General features: G+C 43.7%; 1 protein-coding gene across 4 annotated transcripts in view; it reads right to left on the bottom strand.

Moving 5' to 3' along the window:
* Positions 1-5757: 5757 nt before the first annotated feature.
* Positions 5758-27621, bottom strand: part of SLC43A3 (solute carrier family 43 member 3) — a 66822-nt gene continuing 44958 nt past the window's right edge. For all 4 annotated transcript variants that reach the window (XM_070727344.1, XM_070727335.1, XM_070727351.1 and 1 more), the window contains 10 exons: positions 27097-27143; positions 25363-25439; positions 24079-24171; positions 18127-18266; positions 16295-16443; positions 14429-14611; positions 11877-11996; positions 11586-11772; positions 6646-6769; positions 5758-6449 (listed from right to left, as the gene is read on the bottom strand). In XM_070727344.1, coding sequence (XP_070583445.1) covers positions 6324-6449; positions 6646-6769; positions 11586-11772; positions 11877-11996; positions 14429-14611; positions 16295-16443; positions 18127-18266; positions 24079-24171; positions 25363-25439; positions 27097-27143 — 1246 coding nt within the window. In that variant the 3' untranslated portion in view covers positions 5758-6323. The remainder of the gene's footprint in view (positions 6450-6645; positions 6770-11585; positions 11773-11876; positions 11997-14428; positions 14612-16294; positions 16444-18126; positions 18267-24078; positions 24172-25362; positions 25440-27096; positions 27144-27621) is intronic.

The following is a 27621-nucleotide window of genomic DNA, read 5'->3' as shown; positions in this document are numbered from 1 at the left end:
CTTGGGTCTTGTGTTGTCTTGTTTTTTATTTATTAAGTTTATTTGCTGCCCACCTCACAGTTCAGGTGACTCTGAGCATCCCAACCAATTAGGAAAATAACCTCCAGCCATCTTTTTTTGCTATGCATCAAATGTAACTTAAAAAAATGGGTAGTTCAAGTCAGGCTCTCTGGTTCACCTGCTCTTTTTATTTCATGGTATGAAAGACTTGCACTCGAATTGGCTCCTGTGAATTGTGGCAAGAATCCTTTCCATCCCCACCCAGGTCATCAGTTGCTGTCCTACAAGCCATTTTGTCCTGGCTTTAGAAGAGTCTGCTGAACCTCGTTTTTATCTATATATTTCAAATTGATTGGCACAAAGATGAGCTATTTATGAAAATTAGGTTAAACTGTTTTTTTAACAGAGTTCAGATGAAAGTTCTACCCATGAAAACCACATGTGCACAAAAGCCCATTATAGAAATCTTTCAGTTTAGCTGGGAATAGTAATGAATCAACCAGTTGTTGGCCATAGTAGGCATGGTCTAGAGCAGTGATTTTCAACCTTTTTTGAGCCGTGGCACATTTTTTATATTTACAAAACCATGGGGCACATTGGGGGGGGGGGCTAAAAAAGGTTTGGACAAAAAAATTCTCTCCCTCCCTTTCGCTCTATTTCTCCCCCTTTCTCTCCCTCTTTTTTTCTCTCTCCATCCCTCTTTCTCTCTTCCTTCTTTCCTCTTTTTTGCTCTCTTTCTCTCTCCCTACTTACCTCTGTCTTTCTCTCCCACCTTCCCTCCCTTTCTTTCTCTCTCTTGCTTTCTCTCTCTCTCTTGCTCTCTCTCTTGCTTTCTTTCTCTCGTTCTCTTTCTCTCTTGCTTTCTCTCTCTCTCTCTCTCTCTTGCTTGCTTTCTCTCTTGTTTTCTTTCTCTCTCTTTCTCTCTTTCTCTTTCTTTCTCTTGCTTTCTTTCTCTCTCTGAGCTTCGCGGCACACCTGACCATGTCTCGCGGCACACTAGTGTGCCACGGCACACTGGTTGAAAAACACTGGTCTAGAGAAGTCACTAAATTATTGCTATGGCCAAACAAATGCAGTAATTTGTTTGACAATCTGGAAAAGGAGTGCTTAGTTGGGATATTATTCAGAGGTTTTGCAGAGTCTGTTATTAACTTCTAAAAGAACATGAACTTTTCTATATTGGTGGTGTACAACATCTAGGCCCGTGATGGTGATCCTTTTTTCCTCGGGTGCCAAAAGAGTGTGCGCCTGTACTATTGTGCATGTGTGAGTGCCCACACCCATAATTCAATGCCTGGGGACGGTGAAAACAGCATCCTCCCTCACCAGAGGCCCTCTGGAGGCCGGAAACAGCATGTTTTCCAATTTCTGGTAGGCCCAGTAGGCTCGTGATTCACCCTCCCCAGGCTCCAAAGGCTTCCCTGGACCCAGGGGAGGGTAAAAACTCCCTCCCCCATCGTCCCCCCCCCCGCAGAGGCTCTCTGGAAGCCAAAAACGCCCTTATGTTTACTCTGTGCAAGCCAAAATTCAGATGGCCAGCACACACATGCATGTTGCAGCTAGGGCAATGGCTTTTGTGCCCACAGATATGACTCCATGTGCCATCTGTGACCCCCATGCCATAGGTGTGGCATAACTGATCTAGGCTGTATTAGAATACGTTAATCTGCTTTCAGTTTGTATAAGTATTATAAATTATATTAGACAGAAAACATATTAATTCAGAGAATTAATACCATGTTAAATAGCATAGACATAAACAGACATGCCCATTATGTTAACCAAACTCTCTTTAAGTTAAAGCCAAAACTGACAAAATCATATTTCATAATAGTCCAAAATTAATTACCGTATATAGAAACAATTTGGTATACTTTGAACTGCCTGTATGTCTGTTACTTCAGTAGTTTCTAGTCTGAAAAGTAGCTCTTGTAATAGCAGTTTACAGTACTGTATATATTATCAGTTCCACAGAAGATAATAGTTAGACCACATAATGAGAACTTCACTTTAAATAAATTTTGAATGTGCAATAGGGAATAGTTGTTTTCCCTGAAGCAACCAGTATTTGAAAGCCTTATAAACATGATTAACTAAATAAAGAAGCCCAGAGGCCTGAGGTCACATAGAGGTCACCTAAATAAGGGGAAGATATAAAATGTTAATATCAAAAGCAGTATGCACTCTGATCTAGAATCCTTCACTTTCTTTTATTCCTCTCTTCCCTTTCACACCAAACCTGGACTGTTTTGAACTTCAGCTCCTGATCAACGATCTGTCCAGACAATACAGATGGCCAGCTTAGATTCAAAGTAGGTTAAGAATTACAATGCATACACTTTATTTTGAAAGGGACTGAAACAACGAAGCCAATTCAAATTAATGTCCAACATTTAAGAAAGTCCACATAAGAAAAACACCCAAATAACTCAATCTTATGTTTACTTAGAATGAAGCTGCACATCCCAGTAAAATATTTGGAAAGATCCATTATATCTATGAGTAAGTCTCATCCAAATATTTAGAAGATCTAACTAGCTGGTTGATATAATATATGACTAGTTTGATCTATCTATGGGATTAAGGCAACATATAGTTTCATTAGCTTTGGCTCAGCATATTTATTACACATACCCAGCTGCTGTGATTTACAATTTAGTGCCAATTACAGCTTTTTCAACAAATCTTGATTAAATAAACTTTGGCACTCTGTGATGGATAAACTTTGCTGAAGAGAAGAACTTGGTTATTTAGAGGTACAGTATAAGGGTTAAATGAAGAGATGCTTCTGAAAAAACATGCAAGGGTCTTTTAGATCAGTGTTTCCTAACCGTGGCAACTTGAAGATATTTGGACTTCAACTCCCAGAATTCCCCAGCCAGAGAATGTTGGCTGGGGAATTCTGGGAGTTGAAGTCCAGTTATCTTCAAGTTGCCATGGTTGGGAAACAGTGTTCTAGATGAGGTTTTCATGATGCAATTACTCTGCCTCATTCCCAGAATGTTTACACAGCATGAAAAATATAGTGCTCTTCTAATGCTCTGTGTCTTCCCCTTCTTTTAGTTTACTGGAAGTGGAAAGCTGGAGTTGCTGCATTGTGCCTTTGTTTGCTTGTATAAGGATCAGTCCATCTTGGAACTTCCTCTAGGTCAGCAGGGTTTTTTTCTGAGTCAGATATGTCTCAGAGAAGGCTCTAACTCATTTTCTACTTCTGAGAGTTAAGACGTGGAGAAAGAGTCAAAACAGGTTTTTCTCAGTTGTCATTCCTGTGAAAGAATTATAAGATACCCCAATGCAATGTTTTCACCACGCTCAATATTTTTGTCTGGACTAGCTCGGCCCTCTTTCTTGGCCATAAATAATTGTGGAATCATTTCTAAGCCTTTGGAATGGAGTGTGTGGTTATCTCACACCTCTTTCCAAAATGAAGGATGCAAGCAAAGCACTCAAAAAAAACAATGGCCATTGTTTTACTAGCTATTGGTTTCCAGCTTTTTTTAAAAAATGGACAGATCTTCAGATTGTATCTTTGTCTTACCCTCTCAAAGGAATGAAAATGTAGAAGACAAGTACAGTGATACCTCATCTTACGAACTTAATTGGTTCCGGGACGAGGTTTGTAAGGTGAAAAGTTTGTAAGACAAAACAATGTTTCCCATAGGAATCAATGGAAAAGTGATTAATGCGTGCAAGCCCAAAACTCACCCCTTTTGCCAGCCAAAGTGCCCATTTTTGCACTGCTGGGATTCCCCTGAGGCTCCCCTCCATGGGAAACCCCACGTCCGGACTTCCGTGTTTTTGTGATGCTGCAGGGGAATCCCAGCAGCACAAAAACGGGTGCTTCACTGGCAACTGAAGTCCGGAGGTGGGGTTTCCAGCGAGGGGAGCCTCAGCGAAATTGCAGCATCGCAAAAACATGGACGTCCTCTAAACCCCACCTCCAGACTTCCGTGTTTTTGTGATGCTGCGATTTCGCTGAGGCTCCCCTCACTGGGAAGCCCCATCTCTGGACTTCCGTTGCCAGCAAAGCACCCATTTTTGTGCTCCTGGGATTCCCCTGCTGGGATTCCCCTGCTGGGATTCCCCTGCTGGGATTCCCCTGCTGGGATTCCCCTGCTGGGATTCCCCTGCAGCATCGCAAAAACACAGAAGTCCGGAGGTGGTTTTTCCCATGAAGGGGAGCCTCAGGGAAATCCCAGCAGCGCAAAAACGGGTGCTTCGCTGGCAATAGAAGTCCAGAGATGGGGCATCCCAGTAGTGGTGGCTTGGGTTTGTAAGGTGAAAATAGTTTGGAAGAAGAGGCAAAAATCTTAAACCCCGAGTTTGTATCTCAAAAAGTTTGTATGACGAGGGGTTTTTAATTTTAAGACGAGGTATCACTGTATTGTAATAGAGCAGTGATTTTCAACCTTTTTTGAGCCGCGGCACATTTTTTACATTTACGAAACCCTGGGGCACATTGAGGGGGGGGGGGTTTGCTAAAAAAGTTTGGACAAAAGAATTCTCTCTCTCTCTCTCTTCCTCCCCTTCACTCTATTTCTTTCTCCCTCCCTCCCTTTCTCTCCCTTCCTTCCTCTTTCTCTCTCTCTCTCCATCCCTCTTTCTTTCTCTTCCTTCCTTCCTTCCTCTCTTTTTTGCTCTTTCTCTCTCCCTCCCTCCCTCTATGTCTTTCTCTCTCTCTCCTTCCCTCCCTCCCTCTCTTTCTCTCTCTCTTTCTTTCTTTCTCTCTCTTGCTCTCTCTCTCTTTCTTTCTCTTGTTTTCTCTCTCTCTTGCTTTCTTTCTCTCTCTCTCTCTTGCGTTCTTTCTCTCTTTCTTTCTCTCTCTCTTTCTTTCTCTCTGAGCTTCGCGGCACACCTGACCATGTCTCACGGCACACTGGTTGAAAAACACTGTAATAGAGCATTGTATTGTAATAGAGGTATCACTGTATTGTAATACTGCACTCCATTGGATTAGCACATGGGTCTCAATGAAAAGTAACACCCACTTGCTTTTGGTTCTTGATTGCCCCAAAAGTAATTTGCAAATTGCTTTCAGGAATGTTCTAAGATGTGGAGACATCGCTGAGTGAGAATAGCAGGGGATCAGCCTCTCCAATCTTTATCTGAAGGGTGGAAGATACACTTTTTCATACCTTCTACCAATGCAGAAGCCATAAAATAAAATAATGGAGTTTTCAGGAGTTGACATACTGTAAATTGTGCTATGGGACAACTCCCACTTTGCATGAGTTTTCCAGCATGTAAAAAAACTCATAGTCTAGGCTAAATCATTTATTTTTTTGGGGGGGGGGCAGCTTTGTGATCCAGTAACTGTCTACTTTTGCAAGGAGCTTGACTGTAAAGTATAAAGCCCCACTGAGAATTCAATGCCTTGAGAGATGGAAAATAAAGTGAAGTTTGTAGCTTCTTAAGCCTGAGCAATGAGATTTTAATCTTTTGCTGTTCTGTCATATTATATACAGCATTCATGGACTCTGTCTTTTGAATAATGTATGATATTGTTTTAACATTGAATCTTTGAGGTCCAATTATTAAAAAACAAACCAACCTCCCAGAGTCTGTTTCCTGCCTTTACAGCATTCATTGACTGGCACTTGATTTTATGATACATTCTTCTTCTTCTTTTTAATACCTGAATTTTTCCTCCTACTGTTCCTGGGCTTTAATTTTTTTTTTATTCTTCAAAGTTAACATGTAGTTCAGTTTGTAGAAACAAGCATTATAATATTTAAATAATTAAAAACTAGACAGTAGAAGATTTCTTAATACTGTATATTTAAAAGTTTAAAAGGAGGTTAAAATACTGTCACATTAAAAATACAGTGTCTGGTTATTAAACATTTCAGTTTGAAAAAAATAAATTGGTTTCTATGCTAAAATTTTATACAATCCACAAAAATAGATCTTTGAAAGAACAAAATACATAACAGTGAAAAATATTATAAATTCCCTCCATTCCAAAATATGAATCTGGTTTTAATTTCTATAAAAGGCTACAGAGAGAGAGAGAGAGAGAGAGGGAGGGAGGGAGGGGGAGAGAGAGGGAGGGAGGGAGGGAGGGGGAGAGAGAGAGAGAGAGAGAGAGAGAGAGAGAGAGAGAGAGAGAGGAGTATTTAAACCCTGTCTTGTAACATGGAATTAGTAACCCAGCCCAAATTTAGGCACAGTTAAATCCTTTTAACTTGAGGGATTTAAGAGCGCCTGATCGTATAGGCCTATTTTGCTGCTGTGAGATTTAGAGACAGTGTTTAATCCCGCACAGGTCTTCGTAAGGGTCCCTTTTATTAGGTGAGGTTTCCAAAGTCTAAACTGGGATGAATTCAGAAGGAAGATTCCAGGCCCAGCTTTCTTTCATCCTGCTCCTTCTCTCGTCGCTTACATTCCCGCCACACCGTGAAAGGATTGACGAAAGCCAGAAGAATTAACACAACGAAGGCAATGTTAACCTAGAAGGAGAGATAGAAAAAGAATGCAAACACCCACTCCTCAACCAAGTAACTCCCAAGGGAATTTGGGTCACTTCCGCCAAACCAGTAAATGCTGCCTTTCAGGCAACATATCCTGGATCCTAACACCCCACTGCCAGGGGTGTGACTGACATCCCAACAGGAAAAGGGGCAGAGCGGGATACAGAATACTTACATAAAAGGAATCCCCCTTTAGCGGACCCTTGATGAGAGTAAAACAGGCATACTGTAGGAGAGACACCACAGCTGACAGTCCCATCACCAGACCATAGAGTTTCCCAAAATGCTGAAGGGGAAAACTGTAAAATAAAATGAGAGCAAGAGGGAAATCATCTTGGAATTTTAAAGTGACTTGTCCTCATTGTTGCCTTTATGGCAATTTGTCCCCTTTGTTCCCCTTCTTGATCTTTCTGCATCCCTAGTAGGAGCACTTGTTTGTACCTACACCAGCACGCTCATACAAATGATAAAAAGGGAAGGGAATATCTCTGGGACCGCCTTCTGCCGCATGAATCCAAGCGACCAGTTAGGTCCCAGAGAGTTGGCCTTCTCAAGGTCCCGTCGACTAAACAATGTCGTCTGGCGGGACCAAGGGGAAAAGCCTTCTTTGTGGTGGCCCTGACTCTCTGGAACCAGCTCCCCCCAGATATCAGAGTTGCCCCCACCCTCCTTAAAACCCACCTCTGTCGTCAGGCATGGGGGAATTGAAATTTTCCCCTCCCCCCTACGCTTATAGAATTTATACATGGTATGCTTGTATGTATGATTGGTTCTTTAAATTGGGGTTTTTTAGATTATTTTTAATATTAGATTTGTTTACATTGTCTTTTTTATTGTTGTTAGCCGCCCCGAGCCTTCAGAGAAGGGCGGCATACTAACTAACTAACTAACTAACTAACTAACTAACTAACTAACTAACTAACTAACTAACAATAAACAAACAAAGAAAGAAAGAAAGAAAGAAAGAAAGAAAGAAAGAAAGAAAGAAAGAAAGAAAGGGCATTTTGGTATTCATCATACACCGTTAAAATATATATCAACAGATTGAATTAATGGATATCTCTGGGGAAAAGCCCAGGCTCTGGGATGACTGAATCAACTCTCATTGCAAAATAGAAATAACAAGAAATCATCCAGCTTTCTGGATGATTCTGTTCTGGCTCTGTGAGCCCAATCTTGGGTACTGGTGATGAGTGTAACTCTGGCCCTGGGCTCAGGTTGCTGCTGTTGAATGCCAGGTCGGTGGTTAATAAAGCTCTCCTCATCCGGGATTTGATCCTGGATGAGGAGGCCGACCTGGCATGTATTACTGAAACCTGGCTGGGCCCGGAGGGAGGTGTTCCTCTCTCTGAAATTTGCCCAGCCGGGTTTCAGATATGGCATCAACTGCGACCCCAGGGGAGGGGGGGAGGAGTGGCTATTGTAGCCAGGGAGAGCCTTTGCCTGCGTAGACTCATTGCTCCGGAAATAGCGGGTTGCGAGTCTCTCTTGATGAAGTTGGACTTAGGAGTTCAGGTGGGCTTATTTCTCACGTACCTGCCTCCCAGCTGCGTGTCAAAAGCCCTGCCTGTGCTACTCGAGGAGGTAGCCGGGTTGGCGGTAGAGTTCCCCAGACTTATTGTCTTGGGGGACTTCAATCTGCCGTCACTCGGCGAAACCTCTGGGTTGGCACAGGAGTTCATGGCCACCATGACAGCCGTGGACCTGACTCAAGTAGTTCAGGGTCCGACTCACGAGGGAGGGCACGCACCTGACATGGTATTCCTCTCCGAGCAATTGAGTAATGGTCTGAGACTAAGGGGCTTAGAAGTGTTGCCTTTGTCATGGTCAGACCATTTTCTACTACGGCTTGACTTCCTGGCTCCAATCCTCCCCCGCAGGGAGGCGGAACCAATGAAGATGTTCCGCCCCAGGCGCCTGATGGACCCAGAGGGCTTTCAGACGGCGCTTGGGGTTATTCCAGAGGCACTCGTCCACAGTTCGGCGGAGTCTCTCGCGGAGGCCTGGAACAGGGCTGCAGCGGGGGCTCTTGACCGGATTGCGCCTTTGCGACCTCTCCATGGCGCTAGACCCCGTAGAGCCCCATGGTTCAACGAGGAGCTCCGGGAGTTGAAATGCCAAAAGAGACGTCTAGAGAAGCGATGGAGGAAGAGTAGGTCTGAATCCGATCGAACACTTGTAAGAGCTTTTATTAAGACTTACAAAGTGGCGCTCAAGGCGGCAAGATGCGCGTACCATGCCGCCTTGATTGCATCAGCGGAATCCCGCCCGGCCGCTCTGTTTAGGGTGACCCGCTCCCTTCTCAACCAGGGGGGAGTTGGGGAGCCCTTACAGAGTAGTGCCGAGGATTTTAACACGTTTTTCGCTGATAAAGTCGCTCGGATCCGGGCTGATCTCGACTCCAATTGTGTAACAGAGTCGACTGACAACGAGTCAGTCGAGGTGACTGGGGCACGTACTTGTCCACCTGTCTGGGAAGAGTTTGATCTGGTGACACCTGATGAAGTGGACAAGGCCATCGGAGCTGTGAGTTCCGCCACCTGTTTACTGGATCCGTGTCCCTCCTGGTTGGTTTCGGCCAGCAGGGAGGTGACACGGAGCTGGGCCCAGGAGATTACCAACGCTTCCTTGGGGAGGGGAGTTTTTCCATCACTCTATAAAGAAGCGCTTGTGCGCCCCCTCCTCAAGAAGCCCTCTCTGGACCCAGCCGTACTTAACAACTATCGTCCAGTCTCCAACCTTCCCTTTATGGGGAAGGTTGTCGAGAAGGTGGTGGCACTCCAGCTCCAGCGGTCCTTGGAAGAAGCCGATTATCTAGGTCCCCAGCAGTCGGGTTTCAGGGCCGGTTACAGCACGGAAACCGCTTTGGTCGCGTTGATGGATGATCTCTGGCGGGCCCGGGACAGGGGTTTATCCTCTGTCCTGGTGCTCCTTGACCTCTCAGCGGCTTTCGATACCATCGACCATGGTATCCTTCTGCACCGGCTGGAGGGGTTGGGAGTGGGAGGCACTGTCCTTCAGTGGTTCTCCTCCTACCTCTCTGGCCGGTCGCAGTCGGTGTTAGTGGGGGGCCAGAGGTCGACTCCTAGGTTTCTCCCTTGTGGGGTGCCTCAGGGGTCGGTCCTCTCCCCCCTGCTATTCAACATCTACATGAAACCGCTGGGCGAGATCATCCAAGGACATGGGGTGAGGTATCATCAATATGCGGATGATACCCAGCTTTACATCTCCACCCCATGCCCAGTCAACGAAGCGGTGGAAGTGATGTGCCGGTGCCTGGAGGCTGTTGGGGCCTGGATGGGTGTCAACAGACTCAAGCTCAACCCGGATAAGACGGAGTGGCTGTGGGTTCTGCCTCCCAAGGACAATCCCATCTGTCCGTCCATCACCCTGGGGGGGGAATTATTGACCCCCTCAGAGAGGGTCCGCAACTTGGGCGTCCTCCTCGATCCACAGCTCACATTAGAACAACATCTTTCAGCTGTGGCGAGGGGGGCGTTTGCCCAGGTTCGCCTGGTGCACCAGTTGCGGCCCTATCTGGACCGGGACTCATTGCTCACAGTCACTCATGCCCTCATCACCTCGAGATTCGACTACTGTAATGCTCTCTACATGGGGCTACCTTTGAAAAGTGTTCGGAAACTTCAGATCGTGCAAAATGCAGCTGCGAGAGCAGTCATGGGCCTACCTAGGTATGCCCATGTTTCACCATCACTCCGCAGTCTGCATTGGTTGCCGATCAATTTCCGGTCACAATTCAAAGTGTTGGTTATGACCTTTAAAGCCCTTCATGGCATCGGACCAGAATATCTCCGAGACCGCCTCCTGCCGCACGAATCCCAGCGACCGATTAGGTCCCACAGAGTGGGCCTTCTCCGGGTCCCGTCAACTAAACAATGTCGGTTGGCGGGCCCCAGGGGAAGAGCCTTCTCTGTGGCGGCCCCGGCCCTCTGGAACCAACTCCCCCCGGAGATTAGAACTGCCCCTACTCTTCCTGCCTTCCGTAAACTCCTTAAAACCCACCTTTGCCGTCAGGCATGGGGGAACTGAAACATCTCCCCCGGGCACGTTTAATTTATGCATGGTATGTCTGTGTGTGTGACTGTTAGCATATGGGGTTTTTTAAATATTTAAATATTTTAAATCTGTCTGATTGCTTATGATTTGTTTTTTACATGTTGTGAGCCGCCCCGAGTCTTCGGAGAGGGGCGGCATACAAATCTAAGTAATAATAATAATAATAATAATAATAATAATAATAATAATAGCTTCATATCTGTTTTCACATAGGTTTGTGTAAGTACTGCTATCATGTCTCCACTTAATATTAGCATAGTTTGTCTGTGTTATTAGGATATTAAAAAAAACAGAATGCCCAATAAAGATTGGAGGGGTATTTTAGCAGAACTCTGAAAATCTAAAAAAAGTGAGTGTTGTGTTATCAATTGCAAAACCTTTTTTTTCTAAAGCAGAAAGAGGAGAGGAGAATTGGGTACGCCAATTGCAGAACAGGAAGAAATCTTAACCTCCTTTAGAAGTTTATGTTTGCAGCTGAAAACCTGCAAAACTGAGGAAAAAATATACAGTGGTACCTCTACTTACAAACTTAATTCGTTCCGTGATCAGGTTCTTAAGTAGAAAAGTTTGTAACAAGCATTTTCCCCCCCATAGGAATCAATGTAAATGCAAATAATGCATGGGATTGGGGAAACCACAGGGAGGGTGGAGGCCCTGTTTTCTCCCAGGAGATTCCTAGAGAGGCCCCATGGAGGCTTCTCCCTGCCTTTTCCGGCCCTGTTTCCTCCTAGGAGATTCCTAGAGAGGCCTCACAGAGGCTTCTCCCTGCCTTTTCCAGTTACAGTTTCAGAGGCTCGGGTTTGTAAGTGGTTCTTGAGAAGAGGCAAAAAAATCTTGAAGGCCCAGTTCTTATCTAGAAAAGTTCGTAAGTAGAGGCGTTTGTAGGTAGAGGTACCACTATATGGCACTTCCAATAGAAAAGGACTGACTGACAACATCAGAATCATAAACTTCTGTCATATTTCTGTGTCATGCTTAGCTGAAAGCTTCCCTTCCTTTCCCCACTCATTCCAAGTCTTCCTTCACAATTTTTCTTACGCAATCGCCAAGAATGCAGCATTGCCTCCATAGAGGAAGGAACGGCTCAGAACTTGCAGGATAAATGTGGCATACTGCACAGGCAACACGGGAATGGAAGCACAGATGGAGAAGGCCAGGCACTGAACGACTGTAATGGCCAGGGACAGGATACAAGAACGGAGGTCAGCAACAGGATCTGGCACCCCTACAATGAAGAGAGTGAATTCAGTTAGTGGAAATGCAAAGCACCAAACTTTTGGCAGGGCAATCTAATTTGGAAGGTAAATTCCCACAATTCAGAGGACACACCTGAATAACCTTCTCCCTTCTTTTTCCCACGTTTGTGCCGGTCGAGAATAAGCCCATTCCAAGGGGCACAGAAGATTCCACAGAGCTGTGTGAAGGCAAAGGCATTGGTGTAGCTGCTCACTGTGGATAGGAGAAAAGGAAGACCAAAGATAACTCATGCCCTCATCACCTCAAGGCTTAACTACTGTAACACTCTCTACATGGGACTACCTTTGAAAAGTGTTCGGAAACTTCAGATCGTGCAGAATGCAGCTGCGAGAGCAATCATGGGCTTCCCTAAATATGCCCATGTCACATCAACACTCCGCAGTCTGCATTGGTTGCCGATCAGTTTCCGGTCACAATTCAAAGTGTTGGTTATGACCTATAAAGCCCTTCATGGCATCGGACCAGAATATCTCCGGGACCGAATCTCGGCGACCAGTTAGGTCCCACAGAGTTGGCATTCTCCGGATCCCATTGAGTAAACAATGTCATTTGGCGGGACCCAGGGGAAGAGCCTTCTTTGTGGCGGCCCCGACCCTCTGGAACCAACTCCCCCCCAGATATCAGAGTTGCCCCCACCCTCCTTGCCTTTCGTAAGCTCCTTAAAATCCACCTCTGTTGTCAGGCATGGGGGAATTGAGATATTCCCTTCCCCCTAGGCTTATAAAATTTATGCATGGTATGTCTGTATGTATGATTGGTTTCTTAAATTGGGGAGGTTTTGGTTTTTTACATTACTTTTAATATTAGATTTGTTCATATTGTCTTTTTGCTGTTGTTAGCCGCCCCAAATCTACGGAGAGGGGCGGCATTCAAACAAAACAAAACAAAACAAAACAAAACAAAACAAAACAAAACAAAACAAAACAAAACAAAACAAAACAAAACAAAACAAAACAAAACAAAACAAAACAAAACAAAACAAAACAAAACAAAACAAAACAAAACAAAACAAAACAAAACAAAACAAAACAAAACAAAATCAAACAAAATCAAAAATAAATAAATAAATAACTGCGATGTCATTCCAAAGGCAATTTCCCCAACGCAATGGGTTTTTCCTTTCTATAACTCAATGGCAGTTATGGCTAGATGAGGTTAGAATGTGTCCAGGTTTGGGCTCTTTGGTCATTCAGTTCTCAGAACTGAGAAAACTCTCTCTTTGGGTATGGAACAAAGCTTCTAATATGAAAGGAGGCTGCTAGTTCCCTCAGTTGGCTGGCCAGTCCTATCTAGCAATCAACAGCCGAGTTCTGTCATTATTCATATCTGAGTTTCAAAATGACACAATTTAAATCTTAGTTCAGCAGCTTATCTCTGCTGAAGGCAGGGAAAAGCTTTCGGGGCAGGCCTGAGGCTATGTTTGATTACATCCTGACCCCATCATCTCAGGAGAGAAGAACACTGCGGAGGAGAAATCACCTCCCTTTTGTCCCAGGAAGGGGACAACATAAAATTAAAATACAGCAATGGAACATCTAATATATTCTAAGAGAAAAACTTTCTTTCTGAGATCTAAAAGGTTCACACGTTATGCTAAGCCACAATTTAGCATTTATAACATTTAGACTTACATACTGCTTCATGGTGCTTTTACAGCCCTCTCTAAGTGGTTTACAGAATCAGCATATTGCCCCCAACAATCTGGGTCCTCATTTTACCCACCTCGGAAGGATGGAAGGCTGAGTCAACTTTGAGCCGGTGGTGAGATTTGAACTGCTGAACTACAGCTAGCAGTTAGCTGGAGTAGCCTGCAGTGCTGCACTCTAATCACTGCGCCACCCCGGCTCTTATGACTATATGAAAGCATCATTTACGCGAGGAGAAGGGCAGCCTATAAATCAAATAAATAAATAAATGAATGAATGAATGAATGAATGAATGAATAAATAAATAAATAAATAAATACACAATTTTTTGAAGGAAAAATAATTGGATTCCAGAACTTATTAAGGCAAAGCCAGGTGTATGGTTGGTTTAGGGAGATATGAGAATTCAACAGCTGCATATTTATAATAATAATAATAATAATAATAATAATAATAATAATAATAATAATAATAATTCATTCATTCATTCATTCATTCATTTATTAGATTTGAATGCCGCTCCTCTCCACAAACTCGGAGCGGCTCCGAATACAAGTTCCATTTGCTCAAAACCTTCAACAGGCCCATTAAGGACCAGACTCCAGAAAGAACTGAGATGAGTCTCTTATTTTCTTTAATACCATTCCCCAAATTATTTTAAAAAGTAAACAAAACAAAACAAAACCAGAACTTGACCAAAACATTTTTTGCTGTTAGCTGATGGAACTCTGGCTCATCATCCTTTTTATCAGTTTTTCAGCATAAAAAGACAGCAATGTCTTTTAATCAGTTTTTCTCACGTTTCCACTTTTCTGCCTCAGTCAATACTTCTTTCAACTCTCCCTATTCATTTCCATAGCCCTTCTTTCTTATTGCTTGCTTCTCACTTACGTTAAATTCATTAGTACCTTTCCCTATTCCCTTCTCTTCCCCCAAAACTACCTTCCCTCCCCACAATTCTTTGGGTTCTCTCAGTACCAAGGTTGTTGTCGTCATTTGCGAGGTTTCTCAGCATGGGATTGAGGGTACCAATGAAGAGGTAATGGCGTAGCTGCATCACTGACAGCCATATCAAGTGCCAGAAAAATAACATGGAGAAAACGCATTTCCAGAAGGATTTAACAGGCGGTGGCTTGGCGTCTGCTCCAGTCTCAGCGTCACCTAAAAAAAAAAAAAAAAAAAGTGGATATACTCTGGATTATGTCCAGTCGGATTTTTGTATCGCAGAATGTCTACAAAGAAGACTAGTTGCTACTGTTTCTCTGACTGCACTTCCAGGATTAAATGATTAATTATATATCACACAGAGAGAGAGACACGTATAAGTTTTATTGATGCCAGGAGGGGGCAGGAAGGGTTGGTTAAATAGAGATGACATAATTATTCTTGTTGACTTCAAACCAGACCCGCCTAAAAATATGTGAAATAGTTTCTAGGGTAAAGAGGACATCAAAAGTCACCTTGGATGTCTTCAAGTCCAAATCCCTGCTAAAACAGTAGACTTTATACCATTTCAGACAGGTAGCTGTCCAGTCTCTTCTTAAAAGTCTACAGTGATAAAGCACGTACAATGTCCAAAGGCAAGTTGTTCCACTGGTTAATTGTTTTCACTATTAGGAAGGGTCTCCTTAATTCCAGGTTAAACTAACTCTGCCTTTGGTAACAGTTCCTGCAAAGTATGAAGTCACAAAGCGCCCTTTCACTTTTCTATCAGCCTCTGATCAATTGGCTGACAGGTTACAAATCTGCTGTTTCTTACTAGAAATTTGCAGCAGGGTCACTGGGAGGAAAAAGGAAACAGTATTTCCTAGTAACATGACATTAAATGTGATTAATATCTTGCTGGAACTTCAAGTAGTAGATCCCACATCCTGGGGAAACCATAAAAAGTGAAAAATTATGACATTTGAGCTCATTCTTTCTATCTGCTCTCCCATAAAAAAAAAAATAGTTGACTGAAATAGCCTAGAAGCACAGGGTAACTTGGGAGCTGGATCATGTTCCACAATGCCTAACAGCTAAGAAAATGAGTAATTCAAACCTGACTTCATATATGGAACTCTAAAGAGAGAGAATGAGGTAAAAGAAGGAGAATAAAAGAAACTGGCTACAAACAGAGGACCATCTCTCAATCCTGGATGAATTGTACAAATCCAGGGAAGGCTGCCCCAGAAATATAGACAGAAGCAGATTCATATTTTACCATTACTTTGCAGAGAACCTAAAAATTATACAGAAAAATGGCCCAGGCATTCCAAATAACGTAATCCTAGCTAATCCACAGGGGAGAATCCAAGATCTCTTCCAATTCTGTTGAGACTCTAGTAAAAGTCCAATGTTCCAACGCTGAGACTCTACAAAGAGTACAGAGAAGAACAACAAAGATGATTAGGGGACTGGAGGCTAAAACATATGAAGAATGGTTGCAGGAATTGGGCATGGCTAGTTTAATGAAAAGAAGGACCAGGGGAGACAAGATAAGAGTGTTCCAATATCTCAGGGATTGCCACAAAGAAGAAGGAGTCAAGCTATTCTTCAAAGCACCTGAGTGTAGAACAAGAAGAAATGAGTGGAAACTAAACAAGGAGAGAAGTAACTTAGAACTAAGGAGAAATTTCCTGATAGAACCATTAATCAGTGGAACAGCTTGCCTACAGAAATTGTGACTTCTCCAATATTGGAAGTTTTTAAGATGTTGGATAACCATCTGTCTGAAGTGGTGTGGGGTTTCCTGCCTAAGCAGGGACTTGGGCTAGAAGACCTCCAAGGTCCCTTCCAACTCTGTTGTTTTTATTATTAATGTTATCTGTTATTCTATTATTCTAAACCAGCCTCAGCCTCTACCTTTGTCATTGATGGCAGATAGTTCTTTTTTGAGTGCTGACTCATCATGCTGATTATTTGAGTCTTGGACTTCATCTGCAACTATGATCTTGGGGGAGCCTTGTTCCTCATAAGTGCGGTATGAACGAGACATCCCAGGACAGTTCAATCTGCAGACACAGGAAACATGACACACATCTTGTTCTCCTCTTGGCCTTGTGAACTTATTTCTACATACATCTTGTGTACAGAACCTAACCAATGTTACGTAGGCTCAGAAAGAAGGAAAAGGATTTACGAGAAAGCTTTTATTAATTCTTGAAGCTGCTGAACCCTAGCGTGAAAATGCAAAACGTAAATGAAATTAGTCAGGGCCAATAAACATCCTACAACATTTATACACATTAAATGGGTAATCAAACATACAAAGCAAAAGGCAGGGGCGGGGGGGGGTAGCCTCAGGGACACTTAAATTTGTATTTTTCTGGTACAAACCACTTTCAGCGTCACATTTGACTTAATAATTGTTCTTTTTATATCTTGCCCCTTTCTTTTACTCTTTCTGTGTGGTAGTATTTCTGAAATGCAAAAAAGAATTCCTAGTCTGCTTGCTGATACTGACATCTACCTTTATTTGGAAGTAAATCCATTAAACTCACTGCCCCGGTTCAGACATAATGCAACGGCATAATGTGATTTATTTGGTTTTGGCATGGAATGATGAGTTAACTCACTTAATGTGGCTCAGCATAATGCATGAGCTACACCAGCAGAGCCAGTCTAAATCTGGCACGCAGATGGATCTAACTGCAACTCCTTTTTGAAGAAGCAAAGCTACTGGTGGAATCAGGAATAGAGACAAGGCGATAAGGCCAAGGATACCTTTGCAAATAATATTATTTGAAATGAAGGTGCACTTGGAAGCACAGAAGAGTCAAGTGGAGAATCTAGCTCTTCATCCCTCCTGATTTTCACTCACAAGAAGTGGCTTCATCAATGCAAAGTGAACTTTGAGAACTATGAGATGTACTTAAAATTAAGTGTTCATATCTGTAAGTAAACATTTAGAGGTCTGGCCTGCTAATGACACTAACCTAATCTGCAGGCATCCTTAATTCATTTAAATGACATTGAGTCCTCCCAGTGCAGACTGCCTGCTCTATTGTCAGGTTCAGATTTTTCTGCAATTTTTGCAGCCCTTGAAACGTGACATAACAACTCAGGGACAAAAAAAGCTTAGGATGAATAGGCAGGCGCAAAGAAAGTTATGAATCTAAAATTGTTAGCAGAACAATGCATGGATGCATCTTTCACCTTAAGTAGCAGCAGGGTGTTAAGAATAGATCTACTGGTACAGCTTTTCTAGACGTCAAATTACTTTTGCACACCAAACTGCTGTTAAAGGTACAGTGACAGTCAGATGAGAAGCACATCCCTAGACCAGTGTTTTCCCAACCTTGACAACTTGAAGATATCTGGACTTCAACTCCCAGAAGTCCCCAGCCAGCATTCGCTGGCTGGGGAATTCTGGGAGTTGAAGTCCAAATAGCTTCAAGTTGCCAAGGTTGGGAAACACTGCCCTAGACAAATCCAAGGATAAGCTTTCATAGCGTGTGCCTGAAATAGCACTCGGAAAGAAGGATTGTCTTTATAGGATTATAACTGAGAGGATCTAACGATCCCTAAAATGCATTCTCTGGTCACTAAGATTTCAGGCATCACGATAAACAGCTAGAAAAGGGGAGAAGCCACTGGAGAAAAAAATGATAGGAATATAAGAGGGTGGGGGAGCTAGGATTTGGGGAAAGTCACACAGAGGAGTCATCTGCCACTCGGACAGAAGTGCTGCTTACCCATATGTATAGCCTGGGGGCAGTGGATAAGGAATATGGTATCGGGGCATCAGGAAAAAGGTGCGAACTAAGTGCCAGACGCTGCAGGCAGATATGAAGAAGAACATGGCTCCCAGGGAGAGGCCTGCCTCATACAGGAGCTGAGGACAAACAACGCATTCCAAGATAAGCTGGCTGTATTGTAACGCTCCTACCGCGTGCGCCAATCCTTGAATTCCTGCAGAAACGTAGCAAGGAAGATGGAAAGGCTTCAGTTCCCCCTTTCCACTTGCTCTATCCTGATCATTAACTGGTCCTTCTCAAAAGAGGCGGGGGGGCCTTGAAACAGTTGGGCAATTTTTTGGTACCACCATTGAACATTTCTAAAGGGCCCATGGGCACAGCGAAAGGGGCAAGTAATAGCCAATAGGGCAAAGCTAGGTGATTGATGTGAGTGGCCATGAGATTCCGTGTGTTTTTCCTGGGTGGTTTGGGAAGTGTATCTTTAAGGAGATAGGTACATGTATCCCCCACATCTACATTGGCATACAATTTTGGTTTCAAATCTAAAGTGCACTGCTTACCTACACTAAATACCTACATACTTACGCCTTCTGCCGCATGAATCCCAGCGACCGGTTAGGTCCCACAGAGTTGGCCTTCTCCGGGTCCCGTCGGCTAGACTATGTCGTATAGCGGGGCCCAGGGGAAGAGCCTTCTCTGTGGCGGCCCCGGCCCTCTGGAATCAGCTCCCTCCAGAGATTTGCACTGCCCTCACCCTCCTCGCCTTTCGCAAGAGCCTCAAAACTCATTTGTTTGTTTGTTTGTTTGTTCGTTCATTCATTCATTCATTCATTTATTTATTTATTTATATGCCGCCCCTCTCCGTAGAGAGGGCATGGGGCAATTACATCAAGCCCCCTTCCTCTGTTCACGAGATGTAATGTGTGGTTGTGAATGAATTGGCTGACTGATTTTATTATGTATGGGATTTTAGTAGTAATTTTTAATTAATTAGATTTGCTGTTGTGTTGTTTTCGTATCCTGTGAGCCGCCCCGAGTCTTCGGAGAAGGGCGGCATACAAATCTAATAAATAATAATAATAATAATAAATCCTACGTGTATTACCTTATAACTCCTAGGTTTATAAATCTGAAATTCACACAACATGTTATAACAAACAAATACACAAATGGTCTGCTCTCCACAGCAGGTTAAGACAGCATCAGAGTGAATACAAAAAATTGAATCCTAAACCTCCTCTGGATGCTGGATGAACCCACCCAATTAATAGTGCCAGCAGGCCAAGGATGATGAGGGTTATAGCCAGTGAAGGGCTGCTTGTCCTCGGTGCTACCGGTGAGCCCTCCGAGGCTATTGCGTGTGTCCGCGCGCACACCCGTCAGCAGTGTTCCCTCTATTTTTTGGGGTGGGTGAGCGGAAAAGTATAGTGTCTGAGCGGCAGTCCCTTCGGGACTGGGCGGCACAGAAATAATAAATAAATAAATAAATAAACAAACAAACAAACAAACAAACAAATAAATAAAAAACCACCCTGTTTTGCCTCAGAGAATTTCAAAATAAAATACTGTACTGTGTGTCTATAACAGTGAGCTCATAATAGGGCAATTCTATCAATATCAAAATGCCACTTAAATAGTTGAGCTAGTTTCAAACTAGATTTTGATTTTCTTTCTCTCTTCCTTACTCCCATTCTTTTTCTTTCTCTTTTCCTTCCTCTCTTTTTTCTATCTGTTTCTCTCTCTTCCTCTCTCTCTCCTTCCCTCTCACTCTTTCCCTCTCGGCTTCTGGGCAGGTTTGGAAAACTCTGAGTTGGTGATGATTTTCAAGTGAGCGATTGCTCACTGCTCAGCTTAGAGGGAACTATGCCCGTCAGCATGAGATTTGGCTTATGCGCATGTGCAGCAAGTGCAATCTTGGGTAAGGATGGGCACAGGAGCGAGATTTCGGTGATTTTCGCCGATATTTTTGCTTCTGCACATGTGCAGAAGCAAATAGTCGGCCAAAATCGCCAAAATCTCACCCACGTGAGATTTCACTTGCTGTGCATGTGCAGAAGACAAATCTTATGCGGGAAGCATGCGTGCATGGAGTTGCGTGTGCGCATCCCAGAATTTCCTACTGGGACGGAGCACCAGACCGTGTAAGCAGCAGCCCATCACTGATTATAGTCAATGCAACATGTCACATAGCGCAGTCACTTTGGGTTTCTCGGCCTTAGTTATTCATTCTGCTGGGAGTTGCCCAGAAACTCCAGTTCTTATTCTCCTCTGCAAGCAAAGTTCAGCCACAAAAGAGCTTTGAAAAGCTGAGTAATGAATTATAAGAAGCAACAGGACAAAGCATCCTCTCTCTCACACTTTAAGCGCAACTTGCTGCTGAAATGAGGCTCACTCTGCTTTCAACAGCAGGCCTCTCCTGCTCCCTCCTGGGAGCGACATGGGGAACAAGGGCCAGACTTTGGGTGGCAGGCCACTGCCTCCCACATTCCCACTCTGTGTGTCTGAAATGCAAAGCACTCTCCTGTAAATGGAAAGGAGGAGAGGAGGCCACCGTACGCTTTTCTTCCTGATGTCCACCTACTCAGCCCAAAAGGAAAGTAAATGTATGCTTTTTTTATTTGTAACCCACCTTTCCTTCAGGAGCGCAAGGGGGTATACATAGATTATTTATGGGACCGTCTTCTGCCTCACTTATCCCAGTGACCAGTCAGGTCCCACTGAGTCGGACTTCCCCAAGTCCCAACAGCCAGGCAATGCCATCTGGCGGGGCATAGGGTGAGAGCCTTCTCTGTGGTGGCTCCAGCCCTTTAGAATCAACTCCCTCTAGAGCTTCGTACCTCCCCCACCCTCCTGGCCTTCTTCTTTGCTACCAGGCCTAGGGCCATTGAGTGATAATATAGAGCTCTGGCGGATGATATGAATGTGTAATTTGATAGGATGAATGTGGATTATGGCTTTTATGAATGGGATTTTTTTAAGACTATTTTTTAACTTTAGATTTCTTACATGTTCTACCTCTGTATCTTGTATTTATTTCTGTTGTGAGCTGCCCTGAGTCTGTGGAGAAGGGCGGCATAAAAATCAATCAATCAATCAATCAATCAATCAATCAATCAAATAAGTAAATAAATAAATAGTAAATGGATTAATGAATGAATGAATGAATGAATGAATGAATGAAAGAATAAAATAGCATCCCCTCCTCCTATTTTCCTCTGCAACAGCCCCATGAAGTAGGCTGATCTGAGAGTTAATCATGGCCCAAAGCCACCACCAGAGTTTCTGTGGCTGACCCATCAGAACCCAGATATCTCTCTACTCCCAAACAAATTGCAAAAGGGAAAGGGATGCAGAGCCTCTTTCCCTGATAAGCTTTTGCTCAAAGTTAACAGTTCCATAAGACTGATTTTCATTGAAGAACCAATGCCAACACTTCAAAGAAGGATGAAACAGGCAACTCTCTCATTTATGGCTGTAACCTCTGCTCTGCTTCAGGTGGACTAACTGAATGCACAGGAGTGACTTTGGTATTGGGCAGTATCAGACTGCTGCTGATACAGTTCTACAGAAGAATAATTGAGTCTGTCATCTGCACCTCTATAACTGCCTGGTTTGGTTCTGCAACCCAACAAGACCGACACAGACTTCAGAGGAGAATCAGAACTGCAGAAAAACCAATTGCTGCCAACCTGCCTTCCATTGAGGACCTGTATACTGCACCAGTCAAAAAGAGGACGGGGGAAATATTTACTGACCCTTCACATCTTGGACATAAACCACAAAACGTCGCTACAGAGCACTGCACACCAAGACAACTAGACACAAGAACAGTTTTTTCCCGAACGACATCACTCTGCTAAACAAATAATTCCCTCAACGCTATCAAACTATTTACTAAGTCTGCACTACTATTACTACTAGTTTTCCCCCATCATTCCTATCACCCATTTCCTCTCACTTAGGACTGTGTGACTGTAACTTGTTGCTTGTATCCTTAAGATTTTTTTAATATTGTTTCCTCATTGCTTATTTGACCCCATGACAATCATTAAGTGTCGTACCTCATGATTCTTGACAAATGTATCTTTTTCTTTTATGTACACTGAGAGCATATGCACCAAAGACAAATTCCTTGTGTGTGCAATCACACTTGGCCAATGAAGAATTCTATTATTATCTATATCGTTTTTGTATATATATCAATGGGCTGTTCATAGCATTAATGGGTGAAAATGTCCATGATTCATGGCCAAATGCAAACGGTGACCTTTCTCTAATGCCCTCTAGCAAAGGAGCTGTCTTTATGCAACTAAAGCTCTAGGATGGGCTAATCTATGCAGAAATGTACAGTATTTCCAAATCAGCTTGCACATGTCCTTTAATGAGAAAATGAATCTGCCAGAGGCAGGAAGGAAAAGTATTACTTGTATAGTCTTAGTTTTAAGCATATAAATCCAGATCAAATATTACTGAAGTTTAAACCAATTCAATTATGTATTTATACTACTTTATTTTTCTCCCTGATCTTGCTTATCTCCTCTCTTGTTGTCCTCCCACATTGGAATTGTGCTTTCCTTATGTCTTAGCCTGCCTAAGGTTGCAGCCGAGCTTGCATGGGAGCAGGCGGTTTCTTTGAACGTTGGAACCGGTTATCATGAGTTCATTTAGTGCTGATAAGATGGATCTAAGGTCATGCCTCAGGGGTTGGTCCTCTCCCACCTGCTATTTAATATCTACATGGAACCGCTGGGTGAGATCATCCAAGGGCATGGGGTGAGGTATCATCAGTACGCAGATGATACCCAGCTTTACATCTCCACCCCATGTCCAGTCAGCAAAGCAGTGGAAGTGATGTGCCGGTGCCTGGAGGCTGTTAGTGTCTGCATGGGTGTCAACAGACTCAAACTTAACCTTGATAAGACAGAGTGGTTGTGGGTTTTGCCTCCCAAGGACAATTCCATCTGTCCATCCATTACCCTATGTGGGGAATTACTGACCCCCTCAGAGAAGGTCTGCAACTTGGGCATCCTCCTTGATCCACAGCTCACATTAGAGAAACATATTTCAGCTGTGGCGAGGGGGGCGTTTGCCCAGGTTCGCCTGGTGCACCAGTTGCGGCCCTATCTGGACCGGGACTCACTGCTCACAGTCACTCATGCCCTCATCACCTCGAGGCTCGACTACTGTAACGCTCTCTGCAGGGGGCTACCTCTGAAAAGTGTTCGGAAACTTCATGCAGAATGCAGCTGCGAGAGCAATCATGGGCTTCCCTAAGTATGCCCATGTTACACCAAGACTCCGCAGTCTGCATTGGTTGCCGATCAGTTTCCAGTCACAATTCAAAGTGTTGGTTATGACCTATAAAGCCCTTCGTGGTATCGGGCCAGAATATCTCCGGGACCGCCTTTTGCCGCATGAATCCCAGCAACCAGTTAGGTCCCACAGAGTCAGCCTTCTCCGGGTCCCGTCGACTAAACAATGTTGTTTGGCGGGACCTAGGGGAAGAGCTTTCTCTGTGGCAGCCCCGACCTTCTGTAACCAACTCCCCCCCAGAGATCAGAATTGCCCCCATCTTCCTCACCTTTCGTAAGCTCCTTAAAACCCACCTCGGTTGTCAGGCATGGGGGGACTGAGATATTCTCTTCTCCCTAGGCCTATACAATTTATGCATGGTATGTTTGTTTGTGTGTGTATGTTTGCTTTTTAAATTATTGTTGTTAGTTGCCCCGAGTCTATGGAGAGGGGTGGCATAAAAATCTAATCAATAAAATAAATAAATAATTGCTTTAGTGCTATAGATAAGGACAATTAAGTAATTCTGTGCCTATGATGGCAATCCGGCAACAAGAAGGCAGAAAAGCCCAAACATAGAAGTGGGAGTCTTTTTAAAATTAAACATAAATCGATATTGAGGCAAAACAAACAAATGAAAAAGCCAATTTCACCAACCTTGATGATAAGAAAGATAGCCGAGGAAGAATCAAAGGCCCCGTTGTAGAGGGTAATGATGGTAGACCGATGTTTTCCAAACAGATTCCCAACCTGGAGAAATAAATTAAGAGGGCTAATCTCCTTTTGTGGCAGCAGGACATAGTTTATGAACTCAGTTCTAAATAGGCTAGAACTGTGATGGTGGACTATAGCACATGAGCCCTCTCTGTGGGTGTTCATGCCGTCACCAGCTACTCTTCTGGTTTCTGGTGCACCAGCTGATCACAGAATCCAGAAGACCAGGTGAATGGTGCACGCATTTGCACCAGATGGCTGGTTTTTGAGTTTCTGGGGCCTGGTGCACACGAAGACCAACTGGCCAGCGCCCATGCGTGCACCAGCAACCAGAAGACCAAATGGCCATCATATGCATGCACACAACTCCTTCCAGTTTCCCAGGCTCCAGCGTGCACACGTGCATTGTGATTTGGGTGCTCAATGCCTTAAAGGCTTGCCATCACTGGGCTAGAATATAAAAAGTTAGATACTGTGGAAGAAGAAGCAATTTGTGAAACAGATTTCTTCCACGCCTGCGACCATTTTTCTTGGGATTTCATCTCCAGACTCCAGTGTCAAGCCAGTGCAGAAGTTGGTGATAAATTAACAAATTGCCACAATATCTATAGAAGACCTGATGTTTATGGGAACTTGGGAGGGGTGATTTTCCCGAGGGAAGAGATGCAGCGACAAAGCATTATTTCGACTGGTTCAAGGCCATCCTATGCGCATCCACCTGGGCGGAAGCGGAGGAAGGACTTGCCAGACTGGCACAATCTGAGTGGGCAACGTGACAAGTTTGTGGGTGGGGGACAAGGGATGTAAATTTTCAACTGGGTGGGAAACTCAGATTAAGGTTAATTGTCAAGGTTCCAACCTAAATCAGAGTCCAAGTCAAAGTACTTCTCAAAGTCCCAGGGTAGGTGCCAGGATGTCTCCGGCAAGAAACTGGATTTTTGAGGAGTACGTTGACTTGGAGACTGTGATTTAGGTTAGATGCCAGTTGGAACCACTAGCCTGATACATTCTGAACATGTAGGAAATTGACATCATGGTTCTCTTTTCCCAGCTGGATTTGAATATCCCCAAAAGAAGAAATAAATGTATCTCTGGGACCTCCCACTCCCTCAAGTAAAAGTTGTCATGATTAGACTTATGCTTGCACCTCCCTCCAAAGATCATTTTGAAGAGTATCCTTTCCCAACATCCCTCCCCAATAGGATGCGCAAGGGAAGAGGTTCAAACCTGCATATTTGTGAGAATGAGAAGGATCCCACCAACAGAAATAAATGTCATTGCCGGATATAACATTATTGCAGTGGCTGGAAAGAAGAAAAATCATTGTATCATCATGCTCATAACCAAGACATAGATAATCATCATTCAAAGTACAGTGGTACCTCTACTTACGAACTTAATTTGTTCCATGACCAGGTTCTTAAGTAGAAAAGAGCAATTTTTTCCATAGGAATCAATGTAAAAGCAAATAATGCGTGTGATTGAGGAAACCACAGGGAGGGTAGAGGCCCTGTTTCCTCCCAGGAGATTCCTAGAGAGGCCCCATGGAGGCTTCTCCCTGTCTTTTCCGGCCCTGTTTCCTCCCAGGACATTCCTAGAGAGGCCCCACAGAGGCTTCTCCCTGCCTTTTCCGGCCCTGTTTCCTCCCAGGAGATTCCTAGAGAGGCCCCACGGAGGCTTCTCCCTGCCTTTTCTGGCCCTGTTTCCTCCCAGGACATTCCTAGAGAGGCCCCACCCAGGCTTCTCCCTGCCTTTTCCGGCTCTGTTTCCTCCGAGGAGATTCCTAGAGAGGCCCCACGGAGGCTTCTCCCTGCCTTTTCCAATTACAGTTTTGGAGGCTCGGGTTTGTAAGTGGAAAATGGTTCTTGAGAAGGGGCAAAAAAATCTTGAACACCCGGTTCTTATCTAGAAAAGTTTGTAAGTAGAGGCGTTCTTAGGTAGACAATCTGTCATGCTAGTACATGAAAAGCCATTCAAATCACCCATTCAACCATTCTCACCTACTAGCTCCTAATGTTCATAGTATGGAACATAGCAAACTGTTGCAACAGATATTTTATACCAGTTCAGGAGACTGAAAAATTAGTCATAAAAAACATGAGGCAACCCAGTATTTCCATTTTTATATAACTTTTAAGATGTCTATATCTCACAGTCCTAATCTGAACTATGGAATCAGTAAAATTTACCTGAGTTTCCCAAACTGTGTAACTACAGGTGGTCCTAGACCTACAGCCTTCCATTTAGCAACCTTTCAAAGTTGAGACATCACTGAAAAAAAAAAGAATGACCAGTTCTCGCCATTTAACACCAGTCGCACAGTCCCTACAAGTCACATGATCAGAATTCAGGCTCTTGGCAACTGGCATGGATTTGTGATGCTCACAACGTTCCAGGATCGCGTGAATGCCATTTGGGCCATACCCAGCTGGCTTCAAATAGCCAATTAGTGGGAGAAGCTGGATTTGCTTAATGATTGCATCCTTCACTTAACAATAACAGTAATTCACTTAATGTCAAAAAAAGGTCATAAAATTGGGTGCAAGATAACTCTCTATTGGGAAAAAGAAGCTTTGGTCATAATTGTGTTCGTAATTTAAAGACTAACTGTGCTGTTGTTACATTCCTAATTCACAGCTTCCTACACAGAATGGGGGAAGTGTGTATGTGTGCGTGTTTATGTTTATGTGTGTTCAAGCCCAACAAGCCAATGGCAAGTTCTTTACTCAAGGCATACCCATATATTCTTGAAAACCACATTTTCTTATACTGCTAACTTGCTATGCTAGCAAAAGGAAACAATACCCCCCCCCTGCAGCCAAACTGCAGAAAACCTCCCCCATCTATTCATCATCTCCCAATGATTTCTCAGTAGTATTAATCTTACTTTCTTTAGTATTTTCTACATACAGAACACATGTTTAGTGAGCTCAAGAGGGCTCTTCATTCAGAAACACTCACCTGCTGAAGAAAATGCAATGAGGAGACTGCCGATGGTGTAGGAGGATCTGGAAAACAAAATGAACTGTGAGTGCATTTGAGGTTGTGACTAGTGTTGGGCAAACTTCAAGAAGTTTGGGTGAGTTCAGGTGAGTTCGCCGTGAAGTTTGGGTGAGTTCCCCGAACCTTACCCAAACCCAAACAGCAGCAGCGCTTTTTAAAAACTTTTTTAAAAGTTTGGGTAAAGTTCGGGTAAAGTTCAGGTTTGGCGTTCGGGTTCGGCGTTCGGCACGAACCCGAACTTTGCAGGTTCGGTTCACCCAACACTAGCTGTGACATATTTCCACTTCATCTCCATTAGATACTGTGGCTTTCTTCTCTAGCTGTCCAACCTGAACCTAGATATTGACAAAATTGAACGGAAAAAGATATTGACAAAATTGAACGGGTCCAAAGACGGGCTACAAGAATGGTGGAAGGTCTTAAGCATAAAAGGTATCAGGAAAGACTTAATGAACTCAATCTGTATAGTCTGGAGGACAGAAG

This window comes from Erythrolamprus reginae, chromosome 1 (genome assembly GCF_031021105.1).
Source record: "Erythrolamprus reginae isolate rEryReg1 chromosome 1, rEryReg1.hap1, whole genome shotgun sequence".
NCBI classification, from domain to species: Eukaryota; Metazoa; Chordata; class Lepidosauria; order Squamata; family Dipsadidae; genus Erythrolamprus; species Erythrolamprus reginae.
This window is presented reverse-complemented; position numbering and strand designations above follow the sequence as displayed.